The sequence below is a fragment of the Melanaphis sacchari genome, unplaced genomic scaffold, assembly GCF_002803265.2.
Source record: "Melanaphis sacchari strain LSU unplaced genomic scaffold, SCAv2.0 Contig20_pilon_pilon, whole genome shotgun sequence".
Taxonomy (NCBI): domain Eukaryota; kingdom Metazoa; phylum Arthropoda; class Insecta; order Hemiptera; family Aphididae; genus Melanaphis; species Melanaphis sacchari.
Window position 1 is genome coordinate 828,434 of NW_020271042.1, and position 16,858 is coordinate 845,291.

Genomic DNA, 16,858 nt, shown 5'->3' on the forward strand with positions numbered 1-16,858 from the left:
GCGCCCATAGAAAAAATCTCAAGGGTGGACAAAATTTTAATTATGTCCATGAGATAGGAAGGGGTTTACAATTTAACATTATACTATTTTATTTTATATATCAAACTGGAAGATTATGAAATAATAATTATTAAACCAATCAACCATAAAAGTTATTTATTGAATTTTTATTTGATTAATAACATAAATTTATCAAAATATTAATTTACAAATAAAAATTGTAAATTTTTTTTTAACACCAAATATATTTATTACTTGTTCTATGTATCCATTCGTTTTATCATACATTTTTCCATATGTACGCTTATCATGCATAATCCATCAAGTCTATCTTCACTCATTGTAGATCTTGTATAAACAATTTTTCAACATTTTCCAGGGGGGAACATGTCCCTCCCTTGCCCCCTCCCATATGGGCGCCCTTGGATCATGAACTTAAAATAAATTACTTGAATTATAAGCCTATATCATATTTAATTATTTTTATTCATAATAAATAGAAGTAGGAAAATGTAAATATGATTGTCCTTGTATGTTATTGGTGGAGACTTGTAAACCTATAAGCATATATAGTTTCCCGTTGTTTGACTCAAATGTATGTCAATTAATAATTGTTTGAGCTACTCGTACATGCATTGCTTGAAGTTTTCATTTTCTGACAAGTTATTACCTAAATTGTTTGATTCCACCATTAAACTTTCAATTTTTTTTTAAGTAAGTAAAACTATATTTTAAGGAATTTTATCATTATGTTTACATAGTACATGTTTTATATGTTTGACGTTTGTATATTTCCGTACACAAATATTGATTTTTTCATTAGTTTATTGATATTATTACTTAAAATTTTGTGATAGAAAATTTTGTTATTGCGAATTATGGCCGTAGATGGTGCCAGAACAGTGAAAGCTATAGGTAACCCAAGCGCTAGCACGGAAGGGGCGCCAAACTGAAAATTATTTTTATTTAATTATCTTTTAATACGTATTTATAATCTACACAATTTGAAATATTAATTATCTAATGAAATTTTAATTGAAGATACACCTGCGATTGACTCATATTTGTATACTTAATGAATTATCGTAATTCATATTATATAACAATTCTACCTTTTATTTAAACACTGCATCGATACCACTGATTTTGATGTAAAAATAATGAATGCATGGAAGCATACCTACCACCGCATTTATGTTTTTTAATAAAATACATAGATGGTCGTAATAATTAGTAATTGATAGGTAATAATAATTATTTTCATAATATTTACCATGCCAAATTTGTCATGATATTTAACCATTTATAAATAAATTCATGTAACTATTTCATCATCACTCTTTTCAATACAACAATGAACAAAGTACAAACCATTGTACTTAATATTAATACTATAAAAAAATAAATAACTTATGTTTTATTTTCATGATATAAAATAATTCAACAATAAACTAAAAATCAAAAAGTTAAAGTGACTTGACACACACAATTATTTTTTGTTTTCGACGAGCTCTCGCTACGTACGATCTGCTGTATGAACTAACAAGTAATCAATATTCATTTTTTTGTTTAGTAAATTTGTATTTACCTTTTAATGAATAAATTCCGTTCTTTAGTTGTCTTAAAAAATAAGTAGTAAGTGAAACTCAGTATTCCTATATAATTATAGTGGCGGCATGAAATAATACATTTGATTTGTTATTTTATGTTAATTAATATACTTTGATATATAATAATTAATTTATTATATAATAATATTGCATATTATTATAATATATAAATATATTATATCTAGTATGAACTATGATTGTGTAAGGTAGTAGCTGCGACCTAAAGGTCGATATAATATGGTAAATCGCACATTTATTATTATAAAAATACGTTTTGTAGTATCTATAAAATATATATTGTAATATCATATTATTGGGGATGGTGGTAGTAGAAAATAAAATGTTGTGCAAACATTTTTGTTGAACAATTCGAATGGGGTAGCCTATACCTATAATAATTTTGGCAGCAACAGCCGCTGTGGCTTTATACTAGCGAGTATATAAGTGATATAATTGCTATCGCACAATAATTCGTACAATGCATTGACTGCAATAGCTTGTCACTGCAGCATTGGTCTATTTATAATAACATTATATTTTAATTATTATTATCAACATAAAGATTACAAAATACATGACATTTTTATTTAATCTTACTAAAAAAACTTAATTTTATTACTACTCAATTTAGGTGGGGGGAGGTGCCATGAAAGAAGAGGTAACAATCTGAGATCTATCCTCAAACACATAACAAAATTTTTATTATTTTATATAACCTAGCAATTAGTAAATAATTGGCTATGATATATATATAATATATATATCTGATAGTCTGGATAATTATAATAATAATTATTACTCTACATCACAGACAATGATCATATATTATGAGGTATTATAAAAGTATTTACATTTTATTAATAAAAAAAAAACTAAAATTGTTCAACTTCGTAGAATATATTTGAATAATGACTGAGAATAATTTATCAAATATCTATACCTAATTAAATAATACATGACTAATTAAAGTATTTAAGTATTAATGCTGTCTGTAGGTCTTAAGTAAAACGTTGAATGATAAGTGATGACCGTTATTATAATATTTGTTCATATTCGATTAAATCATAATTAATTTCAGCAGTAAATGTAATTTGTAGGGGCACGACACTTTTTTACCCAAAAAAATCGGTTCCCTTATTTACACATAGTTATTTTCCGCCATAGAAACAAAAAGTACACGATTTTCTTTTCTACAAAAATAATATATTTTTGTCAAGAGACATTTCTGTCAAATACTCTTTAGAAATTATATACCTAATACGTAGTATACAGACGTGTGTATACTAAAATAAGAACATTTTCTAAGTATTCACGATATCCATTTTATTTATTTTTGTTATTTATACTCAACAAACAATTTTATAAGGTGAATATAAAATTACAATTTTTCTAGCAAAATTTCAGTTTAATAGTTTAGTCTAAAATTACAATTGTTATTACTAAATCTCTTTGCAATAATATAACTATACTCTAGAAGAGCTATATAGACTACTAAGAACCATTCTACTAGATAACGATGTTTAAACTTTAAGTAGAGAATTATTATCTTAGTACATTAAAATATTAACTTCCAAAAATTAATTCAAAAAAATTGATAACTTTTATTATTATTTCTGTTAATTATTCTTACATGAACAGTTTTAATTTTTGAGTAGTTATGCATCTACACATACTTTGAACAAATTGACTTATTGAATTTCGGCATGAATTTTTACAATTCATAAGAGCAGCGTAAATATATCAAAAAAAAAAATTTCAAATTGGTCTAATAAATTGAAAATTAAGATAAATCAAAGTAAGTTGGTTAAAATATACTTTAAACTTATTAGAAACAAATGCCATCAGATATTACTTAACAATATATAATAACAAAATTAATTTCTCAAAATGGAACCTTTATATTTAGAAGTTCATCTATATAAAAGGTTTACTTGAGCAGCTAGGCCCAATAAACCAAAAACAAAAAAAAAACAATCTAACATATGCCTACATATCCTCAGCCCTTTAATATAGGTATTTCACTGTGAACTGGCAATTGCAATAGCTTTTGTTTTATTAAACATTTTCAATTTTTTTTTTAAATTATCAATTGTCATTTTAATACATTTAAATTAATTTTTCAATTTTTTTTATTTGATATTCAAAAAAATCAAAACAGCCATTTGGTTTATATTACTTTTAAAATATGTTCGCAAAAAAAAAAAAAAAAAATAAAAACGAAGAATGTTCCATCAATACTGTCCTGCACTCAAAAAAAAAAAAAAATCTCAGTATATAAAATTATCATAACCCCTTTTAGTCATGTGGTATTTAAATTTGGGGACAAGCAAAACCCTTTAATATAAAATTCATACAAGACTTTTAATTTTAATCAAATAATTGAATCTCATGGTTATAGTAAATAGTATTATGACTTTCAAATACCAACAATTATTAATGACTCGCGATACTGCAAAAAATTCCATTTTAAATTTCACTCTAATCAAAATCTTTTTATCTATCACATGTCATCAAACATCGTCTCTAACAATCCACCAAGAAGATTTAAAAAAAAATTGTCACAAGTAAACAAGTTGCTTATTATTTTTTATTTAGTTAATTTATTAAAGTTATAAGTTATAACCAGTACCTAATAATGTAGCTGATGAATAGGTATCGCTGGTATTAGTAAACTATTACAGTCTAAAAAAAACATATTTTAATGTAGGTAGGAAAAAAGCTATATATTTTCGCGAAACTATTAAATATTCATTATAATGCCGATAATCATTTTCATTTTTATAGTTATATGCGTCGAGGCCAAAATATTACGTAGGTAATAATAATATCGCTGGTATTGGTAAACTATGACAATCTAAAAAAAGCGTATTTTAATGTAAGTAGGAAAAAAGCTATGTATTTTCGCGAAACTATTAAATATTCATTATAATGCCGATAAAGTCATTTTCATTTTTATAGTTATATGCGTCGAGGCCAAAATATTATGTAGGTAATAATAATATCAATAATATCAATGTTGTTTTTGTAATTTTTTCAAGGGTATACACATTAGAGAGATCCTACTTTTTTATTTACAATATTTTACAATTCTCTGTAAAATTAACATTTAGAAATTATAAATTTGTAACGGACTAAAAATGTCCTCGTTTCACTCGAATAATAATACTTTACTTTTCTCATCTTAACACTTATTTTTAATTAGTTTATCATTATTTGTGAGGGCCCGTACACAAATTTGTTCAAGTTTTCTATTTCAATAAATGGATACTCATTTTTAATTTTATCAAGATTAAAATTATATTATTTTTTCTATTTATAATGAGCTTATAATCAATTAATTAGCCAAAATTATCTCATAAATAAAAAATATGTTATTTTTTAATTTCTTATATATATTTTTTACAGTAATTATCTTTGGATTAATTATTTTTCTAATATGCATTAAGAGACTCGAATATATATACGTGTGTATCTTCACAAAATAACAGAAAATATGATGCGGTAAACTATCGTTTAACTAAAACCTCCAAAACATCGTTGCGAACAATATAAATTAACAATTTATACTAAATTTATAAAATATTTAGAGTATATATACTGTATAGTGTGAATATTGCTATTACATTTATACTTTAAATTAAATTTTAGGTTTAACCGTGTCAACGATCATAACCTCGTAATAAAAAAAATAGTATATTATAAGTGATCATTCAAATTAGGTTAACAATTCGTGCTGATCAGATGTCTTACGTATGTATGTCTACGGTAATTGTAGATTATATTCTGAGTGAAGCGATGAGGCTCTATTATAAAAATATAGAAATATTGGTTTCAAAAATTCTATGAATTTTTAAAAATTTTAAGTTTCATCTTTCATATTAAATAAAAAAAAGGAAATTTCTTAAAAATTGAGTAGTGATATAAAGGTACTTAATAATACTAATAAATAATTAACTGTAGTTACGGTCAGCTATATTATTAGTGTTTAATCCAGATATTTTTTCCTGGAGGGCTCATTTTTTTGGTCATATATTTTAGTATTATGAATTATATCATAATATTCGTAATCCACCCATCTTAATAATTACCAATTATTTTCGTTGTCTTATAACTATATTATAACTTTGGGAAACTCAGTAAATAGTATGTAAACGATATTAAAAACTGATAAAAATGAATTATATTTTATTGACATATGTATTTGTCAAGGGGGAATTTACCCTCCTAAAGTATACCTAGATTTAACACTGCATATTAAAATGGTGTAAACAAATTACAGATTCAATTGGTTTAGTAATATTTTCAGAAAACCTCTTAGAGATTTTATTAAAATATACTAACGTAACCCAAAATAAACTCCTATAAATATATTTAACGAAAACTATGATCAGAGGCAATTATTTTTATATAGTGTGGTGTACCGTTTAAAATACAATTTTAATAATTTATTTACAAATATATAGGAATTGAGTATATTATGTGTTAAATTTCACTAATTCCAACGATAAATCAGGTAGTCAATTTAGGTTCGAATTAATAATATACACGTAAATTAATTTTTAACATAATACACAATAACAGTGAAATTTCAAATATTTAAGCAATGAAAATTATATTGAACGCGTGTAATTAATTTTGGTCTCAGATAATGACGAGGAAAAGTATGTAATTATACGCTCAAATTTAGTTTTAATCATGTGAATTTAAAACTATTTAATCTAGTTATTATATTTGTGGTTTTAACTATAGTATTCAAAATAAAAATAAATTATAGTAATTTTATTTGTCAAAAAATTAGTTTTAATGGAATTTACATGTTTTTCATCTAAATAATTTGCTTGTACATGCAAAAAATGAATATTCGGTAGAATTTACAATGGTATATATTATAGTTATTATAATATTTTTACTAAACATCCTACTTTGGTGGTCATCGTCATTATTGTCAATTATATCTTACCAGGGCCGGCGCAAGGGGGGGGGCGAGGTGTGCCCATGCACCAGGCCCCGCGCTTTACCTTACCAAAATTACACAACCAAAAACAAAAAATAATTTTACTTTTGAGCAATAATATTTTTAAAGTTTTTAAATGCATTAATAATCCGTGGGTGTATAACAACTATAACTTACAGTTAATAACGAATATTATTATTATTATTATTATTTAATATTGTTTTCTCCGACAAATCGAATATCTATTATTAGTATAATTTATAATTATTTTTATTTTTGGTTGTCGTCGTCGTCGTCGGCGATAACGATTATTATTACTGCAGTCGTGTTGTTATTTGTTATTTTTAATTTTCTTCATAATTTGTATACATCGTATTTTACATAGCATACGGACGACACTAACTCACTTGATAGTATTATTATTTTATTAAAACACGAGCACCCGCAATAATAAGACGTATAGTTTCCACACGCGATATATGAACGATTATTTCGTAGGTAAGTACTTATTTTATATTATTACACTTTTAATTTAATAATTTTAATTATAAATTATTTTTATAAATATATTATTAGACAGTTTAACACACAGATTTGTGTATATTATTATTTTGAACTAGTATTCATATTTATTATTATTGCTATGGCGAAATAGTTTTGTCAAGTTTAGTCAACTTGCTGTAAATCAATCATAATAATTATTTGATGGAAATGTGTACAATTAGGTTGCCTACATAAACTCCCATTTTATTTATTACATTGTGCAGTTTGTATTTAAACTCTAAAAAATCATACCTACATGGTATTCATTGAGAATAAATCTATATTTGTAGTAAGTGGGTATAATAACTAGAACTCGGGACTTAATATATGAAAAATTATCAAAATATATGCAATAAACAACTAAACAAGCGTGCTAAATTTATGGTTTCTAAACAATATTTTAAAGAAACCAATAATGAATACGTCAATATAATTTCTGATAGTTCAACAAGTATTTATGAACAAAATTCACCTCTTAAATCTGAAACTGATCACACCCTTCAGAATAACATATCTAAATCTTTAGGAAATGAGGATTCAGTAGAAACTGTATTATCTACTATTTCTTATAATAAACAATCAGCAATTAATCAACATTTAAATAATTCTACTTTTGAATCTCCAGTAGTTATAACTGATTTAACAGACCCTGGAAATTGGCCAATCCATCTTACTCATACTGTACGTATCGATATAGTAAAAAACGGCCCCTGTAAAGTGAACAATTTTAATTATCCAATAGACTCCGAGCAAAGAAAGTTTTCCGATTATTACTATACTCGCAGATTATCAAATGGTGAAGTTGTAAATAGATATTGGCTAATTTATTCTAAAAAGAAAAACTGTGTTTATTGCTTTTATTGTAAACTGTTTCCATTACATATTAATGGACTTAGTACAACAGGTATAAATTATTGGAGACATTTATCAAGAATACTGAATAAACATGAAAATTCTTCAAATCACTTACAATCACTAAAAGCTTGGTATGAACTTAAAACTCGAGTCAATAAATGTCATACAATTGATAATGACCATATAAAAATGATCGATAAAGAAAAAGCTCATTGGCGGAATGTTTTACTAAGAGTTCTTTCCGCAATACAGTATTTAGCTAAAAATAATGATGCTTTCCGAGGATGTTCAGATATCTTATATGAGAAAAATAATGGTAAATTTTTAGGCATTATAGAAATGTTAGCGAAATTTGATCCGGTTATCTCTGAACATGTACGTCGTATTAAAAACAACGAAATGCATGTTCATTATCTTGGACATAATATTCAAAACTCGTTGATTTCCATGATGGCACAGGAGGTAAAAATTAAAATAATAAAGTTGATAAAAAATTCTACATATTTTTCTGTTATTATGGACACCACACCAGATATTAATCACTGTGAACAACTTTCTATTATAATAAGAATTGTACAGATCGATTTTGAAAATGAATCTAGCTGTTCTGAAATAAAAGAATATTTCATGGACTTTGTACATATTAGCTCAATTACTGGAATGGATTTATCAAATATTTTGATTGAAAAATGAAAAGAGTATGGTCTCAACATACATAACATTCGAGGACAGGCTTATGATAATGGAGCGAATATGGCAGGTTTATATAAAAGTGTAAAGGCTCATATTTTAAAACAAAATCCACGTGCATTTTTTGTCCCGTGTGCAGCACATAGCCTTAACCTTTGTCTCAAGGATGCTGGAGGAAGTTCTTCTATGGCTCAATTATTTTTTGGAATGAATGAAAGGATTTATGTTTTATTTTCAGCATCTATAAACAGATGGAAGATTTTAAAAAAACATTTTAATAAGCTTTCTATAAAAAAATGGGCAGAAACCCGATGGAACAGTCGTGTGAACGCTGTGAAAGCCATTCGATTCCAATTAAACGAAGTTGTAGAAGCTTTGGAGGAGATTTCGGATACAGCAAATGATTTAAAAATAAAAAGTGAATCACATTCTTTAGCCAAAGAAATATGTACCTATGAATTTATTTTAAGTTTAATAATATGGTATGATATTTTATCTGAAATAAATATTGTTAGTATGAGTCTACAGTCAGTGACAATTGACTTAGATGTTTCAATGAGTTTACTAAATGGTTTAATTATTTTTTTGGAAAACTATAGGGAAAATGGATATGCATTAGCTAAAGTTAAAGCAGAAGAAATTATATCACCAATGGGAATTGAAATAAAGTTTAAAAAAAATAAAATTAGAAAAAAGACCAAAATGTTTCATTATGAAAGTATAGATGATTCTTTGAACAACGAGGAAGAAAATTTTAGAGTGAAATACTTTTTAGTATTAGTTGACCAAACTCTGGCATCAGTAAAAAAAAGATTTGAACAAATAACTCAATACAATAAACAATTTGGATTTTTGTACAGAATTGGCCAGTTGAAAAATATGGGAGAAGAAGAATTATTTAAACATAGTCAAGATTTACAAATAACACTCACGGATGGCGAATCCGCAGATATTGATACGACTGATTTATGTAGTGAGCTGATAATTTTTCGCACTATGGTCAATGAAAATACTACTGCCATTCAAGCTCTAAGAATTCTTAAAACATCTTGTGGTTCATTTCCTAATATAAACATTGCATTTAGAATCTTGTTGACTATCCCAGTGGCCTCTGAAGGTGCAGAAAGGGCGTTTTCAAAATTGAAAATTATTAAAAACTATCTTCGTAGTACCATTTCTCAAGACAGACTTTCTGGGTTAGCGATACTCTTAATCGAAAATGAATTAGCAGAAACATTAGATTACAACCAACTTATTGACCAGTTTGCACTTCAAAAAGCTAGAAAAAAACAATTAATTTAGTTATTGTATTGTTACATTATATTTGTTTTAAAATAAACCAGGAATATTGTTAAAAATAATTACTGTATTTAATTCATATTCTTACATTGTTTAGTATTTTTGTATTTATTAAAAGAGGATTTTATTAATATTTATTTAACATATAATTGAATTTATTAGAGCAATTAAAATATTTGGGAAAAACATTTAATGGATGGTACCTACGTAAATTTCAACTTGTATAATCTAGACGTATTAGGTGTAACGCACTACTAATAAACATCAAAGTACGTTTGATTTGAAAACTAAAACTTCTAAGTAATAATGCTAATAGGTAATCCAGTAAGTGTAACAAATTTATGAAATTAAGGAGATTTATTTATTTTAAAAATTTTATTTAAATCATTTTATGTATTTTGTACATAATATATATGTATATATATATATATAATATACATTATATATATATTCATATATGAAAATAACACTTTCATACAGTGGCGTGCACAGCTTTTTCTAATGTGGTGGGAGGGGGGTGATATTTTCCAAAAAATTGAAAATTTACTATCATAAAAACAAAGGTCGTTTCTAAAAAAAAGATTTTTTATTAAATCCATGGACCCATGGGGGGGGATATGATACCCTCATCCCCCCGTGAGCACGCCCCTGCTTTCATATAAAAAAATTATTTCGCACCAGGCCCCGCAAATCCTTGAGCCGGCACTGTATCTTACCTACTTAGGCTTCATTCCATAATAGGTTGAATTTTAGGGCTTAGACTTATGACATGTACGAATAGTTTGTGTGTATTATGTTATACTTATAGTTGGTACCAACCTACTTATAGCTACTTACTATATTGATAATTTTTAATAATAATCAATTATTATTTGTTTTGGTATATTTATGTATGAAAATATAAATTTACTTAATGTGACATTATATTCAATAATACGTATAATGAGCAACCAGTTAATAATCTTAAAAAATTAGTTGTCTTGGTAATTTATAACTAAAAAACTTTTTATTTATAAATAAATAAAAATAAATAATTTTAAAAATTCATTTATTTTTTGTTTTTTGAAAAATTGAAAATTGAAAAAAAACTAAGTTGTAATAAGTAAAATTATACATGGCATACAATTTGAACAGATAAATCTGTATGAATTCTGTAAGAGGTGGCATATGTTTGATGAATGTTAAAATTTATTTATTTTTTCTTCTTTGGCATGCAATTCGGATGCACTGTTAAGTATAGACTGTAGAGTAACTATACGCCACATTTAAAATAGAATTGTCTCTTTTTAGCATCACGTTTCTTTATTGTTTTGATAAACTTTGAAAAGGACTCTTTTAGTCCCATTCTTGATAGATAGTCCAGTTTTAATCTCATTATTTCCATATTATTTTACTCATAACCTTATAGGAATTATATATACGTAAAAGAAATAAACACGAAAAAATATTTAAAAAAATATGCTTACTATTTGATATTAAGTTATTATTGAAATCAAAGTTAATAGTTAATATTTTTTAGTTTTTACGTATAATGGTATCGAGTAAAGAAGAACAGTTATTAACAAATATAAGCACGACTGCATGAGACATTGAGACATGTCTTATATATTCGCGTATTGTTTAATGTAATATTATTAAAAACCCTTACTACAATTCTTTGCTATATAAAAATATATAACAGGCAAATATTATCTCCAAAATATTATTATATATATAAAAGAAAAAAATTTTTTTATAATTTTTTCTTAGAATTATACAACATAAATGGCTCCGAGAATTAGTAGTTGGCCTGTATGGAATAATTTAATAAGTACAGACAACAATATAAGATCAGCGGACAGTTGGATTGAAGCACGCCAAAAGGAAGATGGCGCTAACGGGTTATGGAGAATTTACAATGGATTGTATGATCTTAAACAATGGATACATTTGCACCCTGGAGGATCGCAATGGCTAGAAATTACAAAAGTATGTAAATAAGTACTCTGAAAAATTCCATATATATTCAATGGCGTACAAAGGGGTAAGGTTCTAGGATTATAACCCCTCCCAAAAATTTCTTCTTCCTTTCAAATTTTTTTTTATAATATATGTTAAATAATATGTTTATTGTCTATAAACTACGGTCTTTGAACAATAATTTATTATAAATTAATTATAAAAATACTTTTATAACTGTATGAATATTGTTTAGTTATTTTATATTTTATTTATAGTTTATAGTGTTTATACTATATAATATGTTATTATCAAATATTTTAAATTTTAAGAAAAGATAATTATTACAAAAATAGGAATTTGAAAGAATTATTTTGTGTTATAAAGTTTTAGTGATATTAACTAGTTTAGCTCTAGAGTGGTGGAGGACAGAGCCCTCACAGGTGTCTGATCAATCCATAGTGAAAACTCTAACTCTAACCGAACTAAAATCCTGAGTACGTTACTGCATATATACAAAGTAATATAATATTCTAAATTCTGATAAATATATTTTTTACTAATTTTTAAGTTTCAAATGACTAGTTATTATTACTAATATTATTTTTATTGACGAATACTCACCCGTGTCAATAACGAAAACTTTTATTTTATTTTGAAGTAATATAGACATTTAATATAATACTATATAATTGGTACCTATAGAAGAAAAAGTGATTTGGTTTATTAATTTATTAATTGTAACTTATCATCGAATAATTTTGTAAATAACAAATATTGACAGAAAAATCTCAAATTTAATTTAATCATTATAATTGTATATATTAAGTAATGTATGCTGTATGCATCATATATTTAGGGTACGGATATTACAGAATTATTTGAAACATATCATATTAATCAAAAAGCCGCAACGGAAGTGATGTGTAAATTCTACGTGTGTCAAGCAAAGGCACCGAGGAAATCACCTTTCACGTTTAAATCTGATGGATTTTATAATGTATTAAAGTTTAGAGTTAATAAAAAACTATCTGACATTAACTATCGTGATATTACCATAAAATCTATACTGGTTATCGACACTTGGTTCTTCGCAACACTAATCCTCTGCGTAACAGTCGCTCAAACACAAAGCATATTTTTGGCCTTATTGGCGGGTATCAGTTTAGCGCTTGGAACCGTTGCAAGTCATAATTTCACTCACCTTAAGGACAATTGGAGGATGTATTACATGCAGTTAAGCTTGTTTTCAGTGCGGTAGGTTATGTACAATATAATAGCTTTATTAATTGTCAATAATTTACTTTAGTAATAGTTATAATATTTTTAATTTCAAATACATAGAGAATGGAGAATATCGCATGTAATCAGTCACCACGTTTATACCAATACTATACAAGACTTAGAGATGACATTATTGCATCCATTTATTCATTGGTTTCCAACCAATGACAAACCTTTATTAGTTCGTTATGTACCGTATCTTACTCTTGTTGCATATCCTTTCATTGCACCAGGGCAATTTGTCATTAGGTAAGCTTAAAAAATTATTATAACCATCAGGATTTAGAAATGTTGTAAGATCACACCTAAAAATGTTGTATAATAATATCGTATATATATATGAGTATATACTACATATCTAAACAGTAAACATTATAATATATATTTCAGAACGTTCAAACGCAAGAATGATAAAGCTGATCTTTTAATGTTCGTTATTCCTGTTATATTGATGTTTTGTGGTCACATGACCATTGGTTCAGTATTTAATATGTGGCTTGTTATGATACTGACGAGTAGCTTTGTCTTTTCATTCCTTGGATTTAGTGTTTCTCATCATTTTCCTAATAACTTCCATGACGGAGACCATATCAAGTAAAAATAAAACAAATATTGTATAATATTGTTACCTATTCATTAGTTGAATAATTAACATAATGCTAATTCTCATTTATAATAGTGATTACTGATTATGTAATGAATACCTAATGATTATTATTAAAGTAATATTAATATTACTAAACATTTTTTTAGAATTATACATCTTATAATATATTTATTAAAATGAATAATAACATTAAATAAAATTTAGAATTAACTATACACGTATACAAATAACAGAATAGTATAATATGAAAATGAGCCATCTTCCCAACATTAAATTAGTTTTATAGATACGAGTATATCTAGTATGTTATTATTTTTGTATTATTTAAAACACTTATGATTATTAATCATACACCTATTTAGTAACAGTGTTGTTGAATACAGCATGAATTATAATGAGATAGCCGTTACTGTATATCAATATCAGTATTGACTATAAGTTAATAATTAGTAATAACAATATAATATGAGTGATTTAATTAAATATAAAATTTAATTGCAATATTAAAAATAAAAAACTTAAGTATGAAATATACATAATGATAAAGTTTGGCACATGGACTTTATTCACTCGTTTTTCTTATTCAGTGATATATTGATTAAAATTTATAGTGATTCACAATAGACACATTAGATACATTGCACAACATAATGGTATCCACTTGGCCGAACGACTTTTTTTTGCCATTGATTTAATGAGATAGGTGATAGCTGTACTTATAAGTTTAATTAGATAAAATTACTTACTAACGTATAATTGTATTACTTAATTAGTGATAAAGACATCGATTGGGGACTTCATCAAATGGATACCAGCACGGAACGGAACGAAATAACTGATAATATATTTGTATCTTTGGTGACGTTTAGTGACCATACACTGCATCATTTATTTCCCGCTTTAGATCACAGTTTAATACCATTCTTGCGAGATACCTTTCTAAATACATGTGAAGAATTTGGGTTGAATAGAACATCGAAACCGTTCTCATCTATTATACGTGGACAGTTTAAACAATTGGTTCGCCTGACTCCAAATAACCCGAAGAGAAAACATTGTTTGAACTGACATAAGAATGAAAAATTTCTCTTTTTTATTTTATTTTATTTTAAAGCTTAAATTATAAAATGCTTTTTGACAATTATACATAGTTACTTATTTAACAATTTATTTCACTACAAAATTTAAGCACTAATGCAGTAGTATAATTAAGAACAAATTGTAATCATTTTTACCAGTTAACCAGTCGTTTACAGAGAATTTTATCACACTCATAGCTTTGAGTTGTGATGCAAATGTATTAATTCATGATATTAATTAAAATAATACTTAAAATACTATTAATTCAATGTATCTATTAAATAAATTATTGTTTTATATATTATGAATTATGAGTTTTAATTTTTAGAAAATCAACATTTCAATTTTTGTCATAACATACCTAGTTCATCAAAAATAGATTACTAGAATAAGTAAATTATAATATGTATTTTTACGCCTAACCTTAATTGTATTAGGTAGTAACTAGTAGATACATGATATTTAAAATATTAATAGATATGTAACAATTTCTTATAATTGTGTTATACAAAGGTCATAGGTAATCAACCACAGAAGTATGTTAGACAGAGGAATATAAAATTGGATTAGGGTAGTAGTTTAATTAGCTGTTTTGAAATGGGAAGATTTTATATATTTTTGATTGTTTACAAATCACCTGATAATAAAAAAGTTATATTGTAACCTGCTAGTTAATAATAATTATTATAACTTTAATTTTTAAAATTATTTAATACAATTTTAGAATTGAATTGTCAATTATTTTTATTTTTGAGTTTATAATTACTTTTTGGAACAGTAAAAATGTTTCAATCTTTGACTTAAATATCCTTTCTAGTATCCAAATGAGATACTTTGGAAGGAGTAAGTGGTTAAAAATATTTTATCTTAAATGGTATTTTAATTTTAATTTTGAAATTTATTAATATTGGTATACTATTAATTATTTATTCTATTTTAGTTTTTAAATTGATTTTTCCCATTTATATTGATGCAATAATTTGGTACATGTGATACTTGGAAATAATTAAAAGCAGGATTTTGTACATGATATACGTATATCTTTTTTTATATAGCCTGGTGAAATTTCAAAATGGCCTGTTTGAAACTTCGCATACCCCAAAAAAACCTAAAATGACGCCCCTGTTTCAAGCAATTAAACCTATAAAATTAAAACCGTATTGAAGTTAAGACAGGTATAGTATTTATGTTTAGGTTTCTAGTTAATATTCATACTTGTATTTGCCTTTATTGCTAATATTTTATTTAATATGTTATATATAACGTTGCAAAATGTATAATATTTTATGGTTTGAATTTTTAAACCTCCCTCCCTAAATGTTTGACTGAAATTTGATTTATAAGAAAATATTTTTCAATGAAACTGAACACATCCGTATTTTATTATTTGGATCAAATTAAAAATCTTTAGCTGCATACAATTGCGTTTCTGTTATAAAAATTGCGATTTGTGACATACTAATGCGTCCCGGATTTTTTTTTTACTATATACTAATTGCGTCCCGATAATATTTAAAAACTAATAGGTTCAATTAATCACACAACAAATAGCTGTGGAGCTTTTCATTCAACATTTAACTGTATATTTTATTTTGCTCATTAAAATATTAATAATTTTATTGATATACTTAAAAACGTACTAAAATATACTTGTATAAAAATTCGCAATATCATTTTAATAAAGAAAATAAGACGTGAAATATGTTAAAAACAATAATTATTAAGAAAAGAAATTATTAAATACGACATGAACGAAATAACACGTTTTGTCCATTTTGATTTTGTCAAAACTGTATCGTTCAAATTTTTTCAGAGCCATAAATAATATTATAACATATATATATATATATATATATATAACTTGCACATTATAACTTATATTTTTATATTTAACGACGAAAACAATATTTTTGATGTACATAATTACGAAACGATAAAAAAAAACAATATTTTTAACCTACCTTAAACAATATAATATTTATTTAAAGTTGTTATTGA

At 25.5% G+C, this 16,858-nt stretch overlaps 3 protein-coding genes across 4 annotated transcripts; all 3 read left to right on the forward strand.

The window, feature by feature from the left end:
- The first annotated feature begins 629 nt into the window (after positions 1-629).
- On the forward strand, positions 630-15,085 carry LOC112593524 (cytochrome b5-related protein-like). Of its 2 annotated transcripts, none has more exons than XM_025337940.1 (6): positions 630-714; positions 11,701-11,919; positions 12,749-13,146; positions 13,234-13,422; positions 13,564-13,767; positions 14,554-15,085. In XM_025337940.1, the coding sequence occupies exons 2-6, from the start codon at positions 11,716-11,718 to the stop codon at positions 14,846-14,848; spliced, it is 1,290 nt and encodes a 429-aa protein (XP_025193725.1). In that variant the 5' UTR covers positions 630-714; positions 11,701-11,715; the 3' UTR covers positions 14,849-15,085. The 2 variants fall into 2 exon arrangements, with proteins under 2 accessions (XP_025193725.1, XP_025193724.1); XM_025337939.1 differs by lacking the exon at positions 630-714 and adding an exon at positions 6,964-7,062.
- Positions 8,152-8,655, forward strand: LOC112593650. Its single transcript, XM_025338152.1, has 2 exons — positions 8,152-8,424; positions 8,542-8,655. Exons 1-2 carry the CDS (start codon positions 8,152-8,154, stop codon positions 8,653-8,655), a joined length of 387 nt encoding a protein of 128 aa, XP_025193937.1.
- LOC112593652 (zinc finger MYM-type protein 1-like) lies at positions 8,716-9,954 on the forward strand. Its single transcript, XM_025338153.1, has 3 exons — positions 8,716-9,100; positions 9,200-9,453; positions 9,523-9,954. The coding sequence occupies exons 1-3, from the start codon at positions 8,716-8,718 to the stop codon at positions 9,952-9,954; spliced, it is 1,071 nt and encodes a 356-aa protein (XP_025193938.1).
- Positions 15,086-16,858: the final 1,773 nt, after the last annotated feature.

What these genes read in the sequence shown, in the direction of transcription:
- LOC112593650 (XM_025338152.1), top strand. Translation starts at nt 8,152, where the DNA reads ATGATCGATAAAGAAAAAGCTCATTGGCGGAATGTTTTACTAAGAGTT. An exon ending in TTTCCATGATGGCACAGGAG is followed by an intron (nt 8,425 to 8,541) that starts GTAAAAATTAAA and finishes AGAATTGTACAG; the next exon opens with ATCGATTTTGAAAATGAATC.
- LOC112593652 (XM_025338153.1), top strand. Translation starts at nt 8,716, where the DNA reads ATGGCAGGTTTATATAAAAGTGTAAAGGCTCATATTTTAAAACAAAAT. An exon ending in TTCTTTAGCCAAAGAAATAT is followed by an intron (nt 9,101 to 9,199) that starts GTACCTATGAAT and finishes CAATTGACTTAG; the next exon opens with ATGTTTCAATGAGTTTACTA. An exon ending in TTGACCAAACTCTGGCATCA is followed by an intron (nt 9,454 to 9,522) that starts GTAAAAAAAAGA and finishes AGAATTGGCCAG; the next exon opens with TTGAAAAATATGGGAGAAGA.
- LOC112593524 (XM_025337940.1), top strand. Translation starts at nt 11,716, where the DNA reads ATGGCTCCGAGAATTAGTAGTTGGCCTGTATGGAATAATTTAATAAGT. An exon ending in TTAAGCTTGTTTTCAGTGCG is followed by an intron (nt 13,147 to 13,233) that starts GTAGGTTATGTA and finishes TCAAATACATAG; the next exon opens with AGAATGGAGAATATCGCATG. An exon ending in CATGACGGAGACCATATCAA is followed by an intron (nt 13,768 to 14,553) that starts GTAAAAATAAAA and finishes TTACTTAATTAG; the next exon opens with TGATAAAGACATCGATTGGG.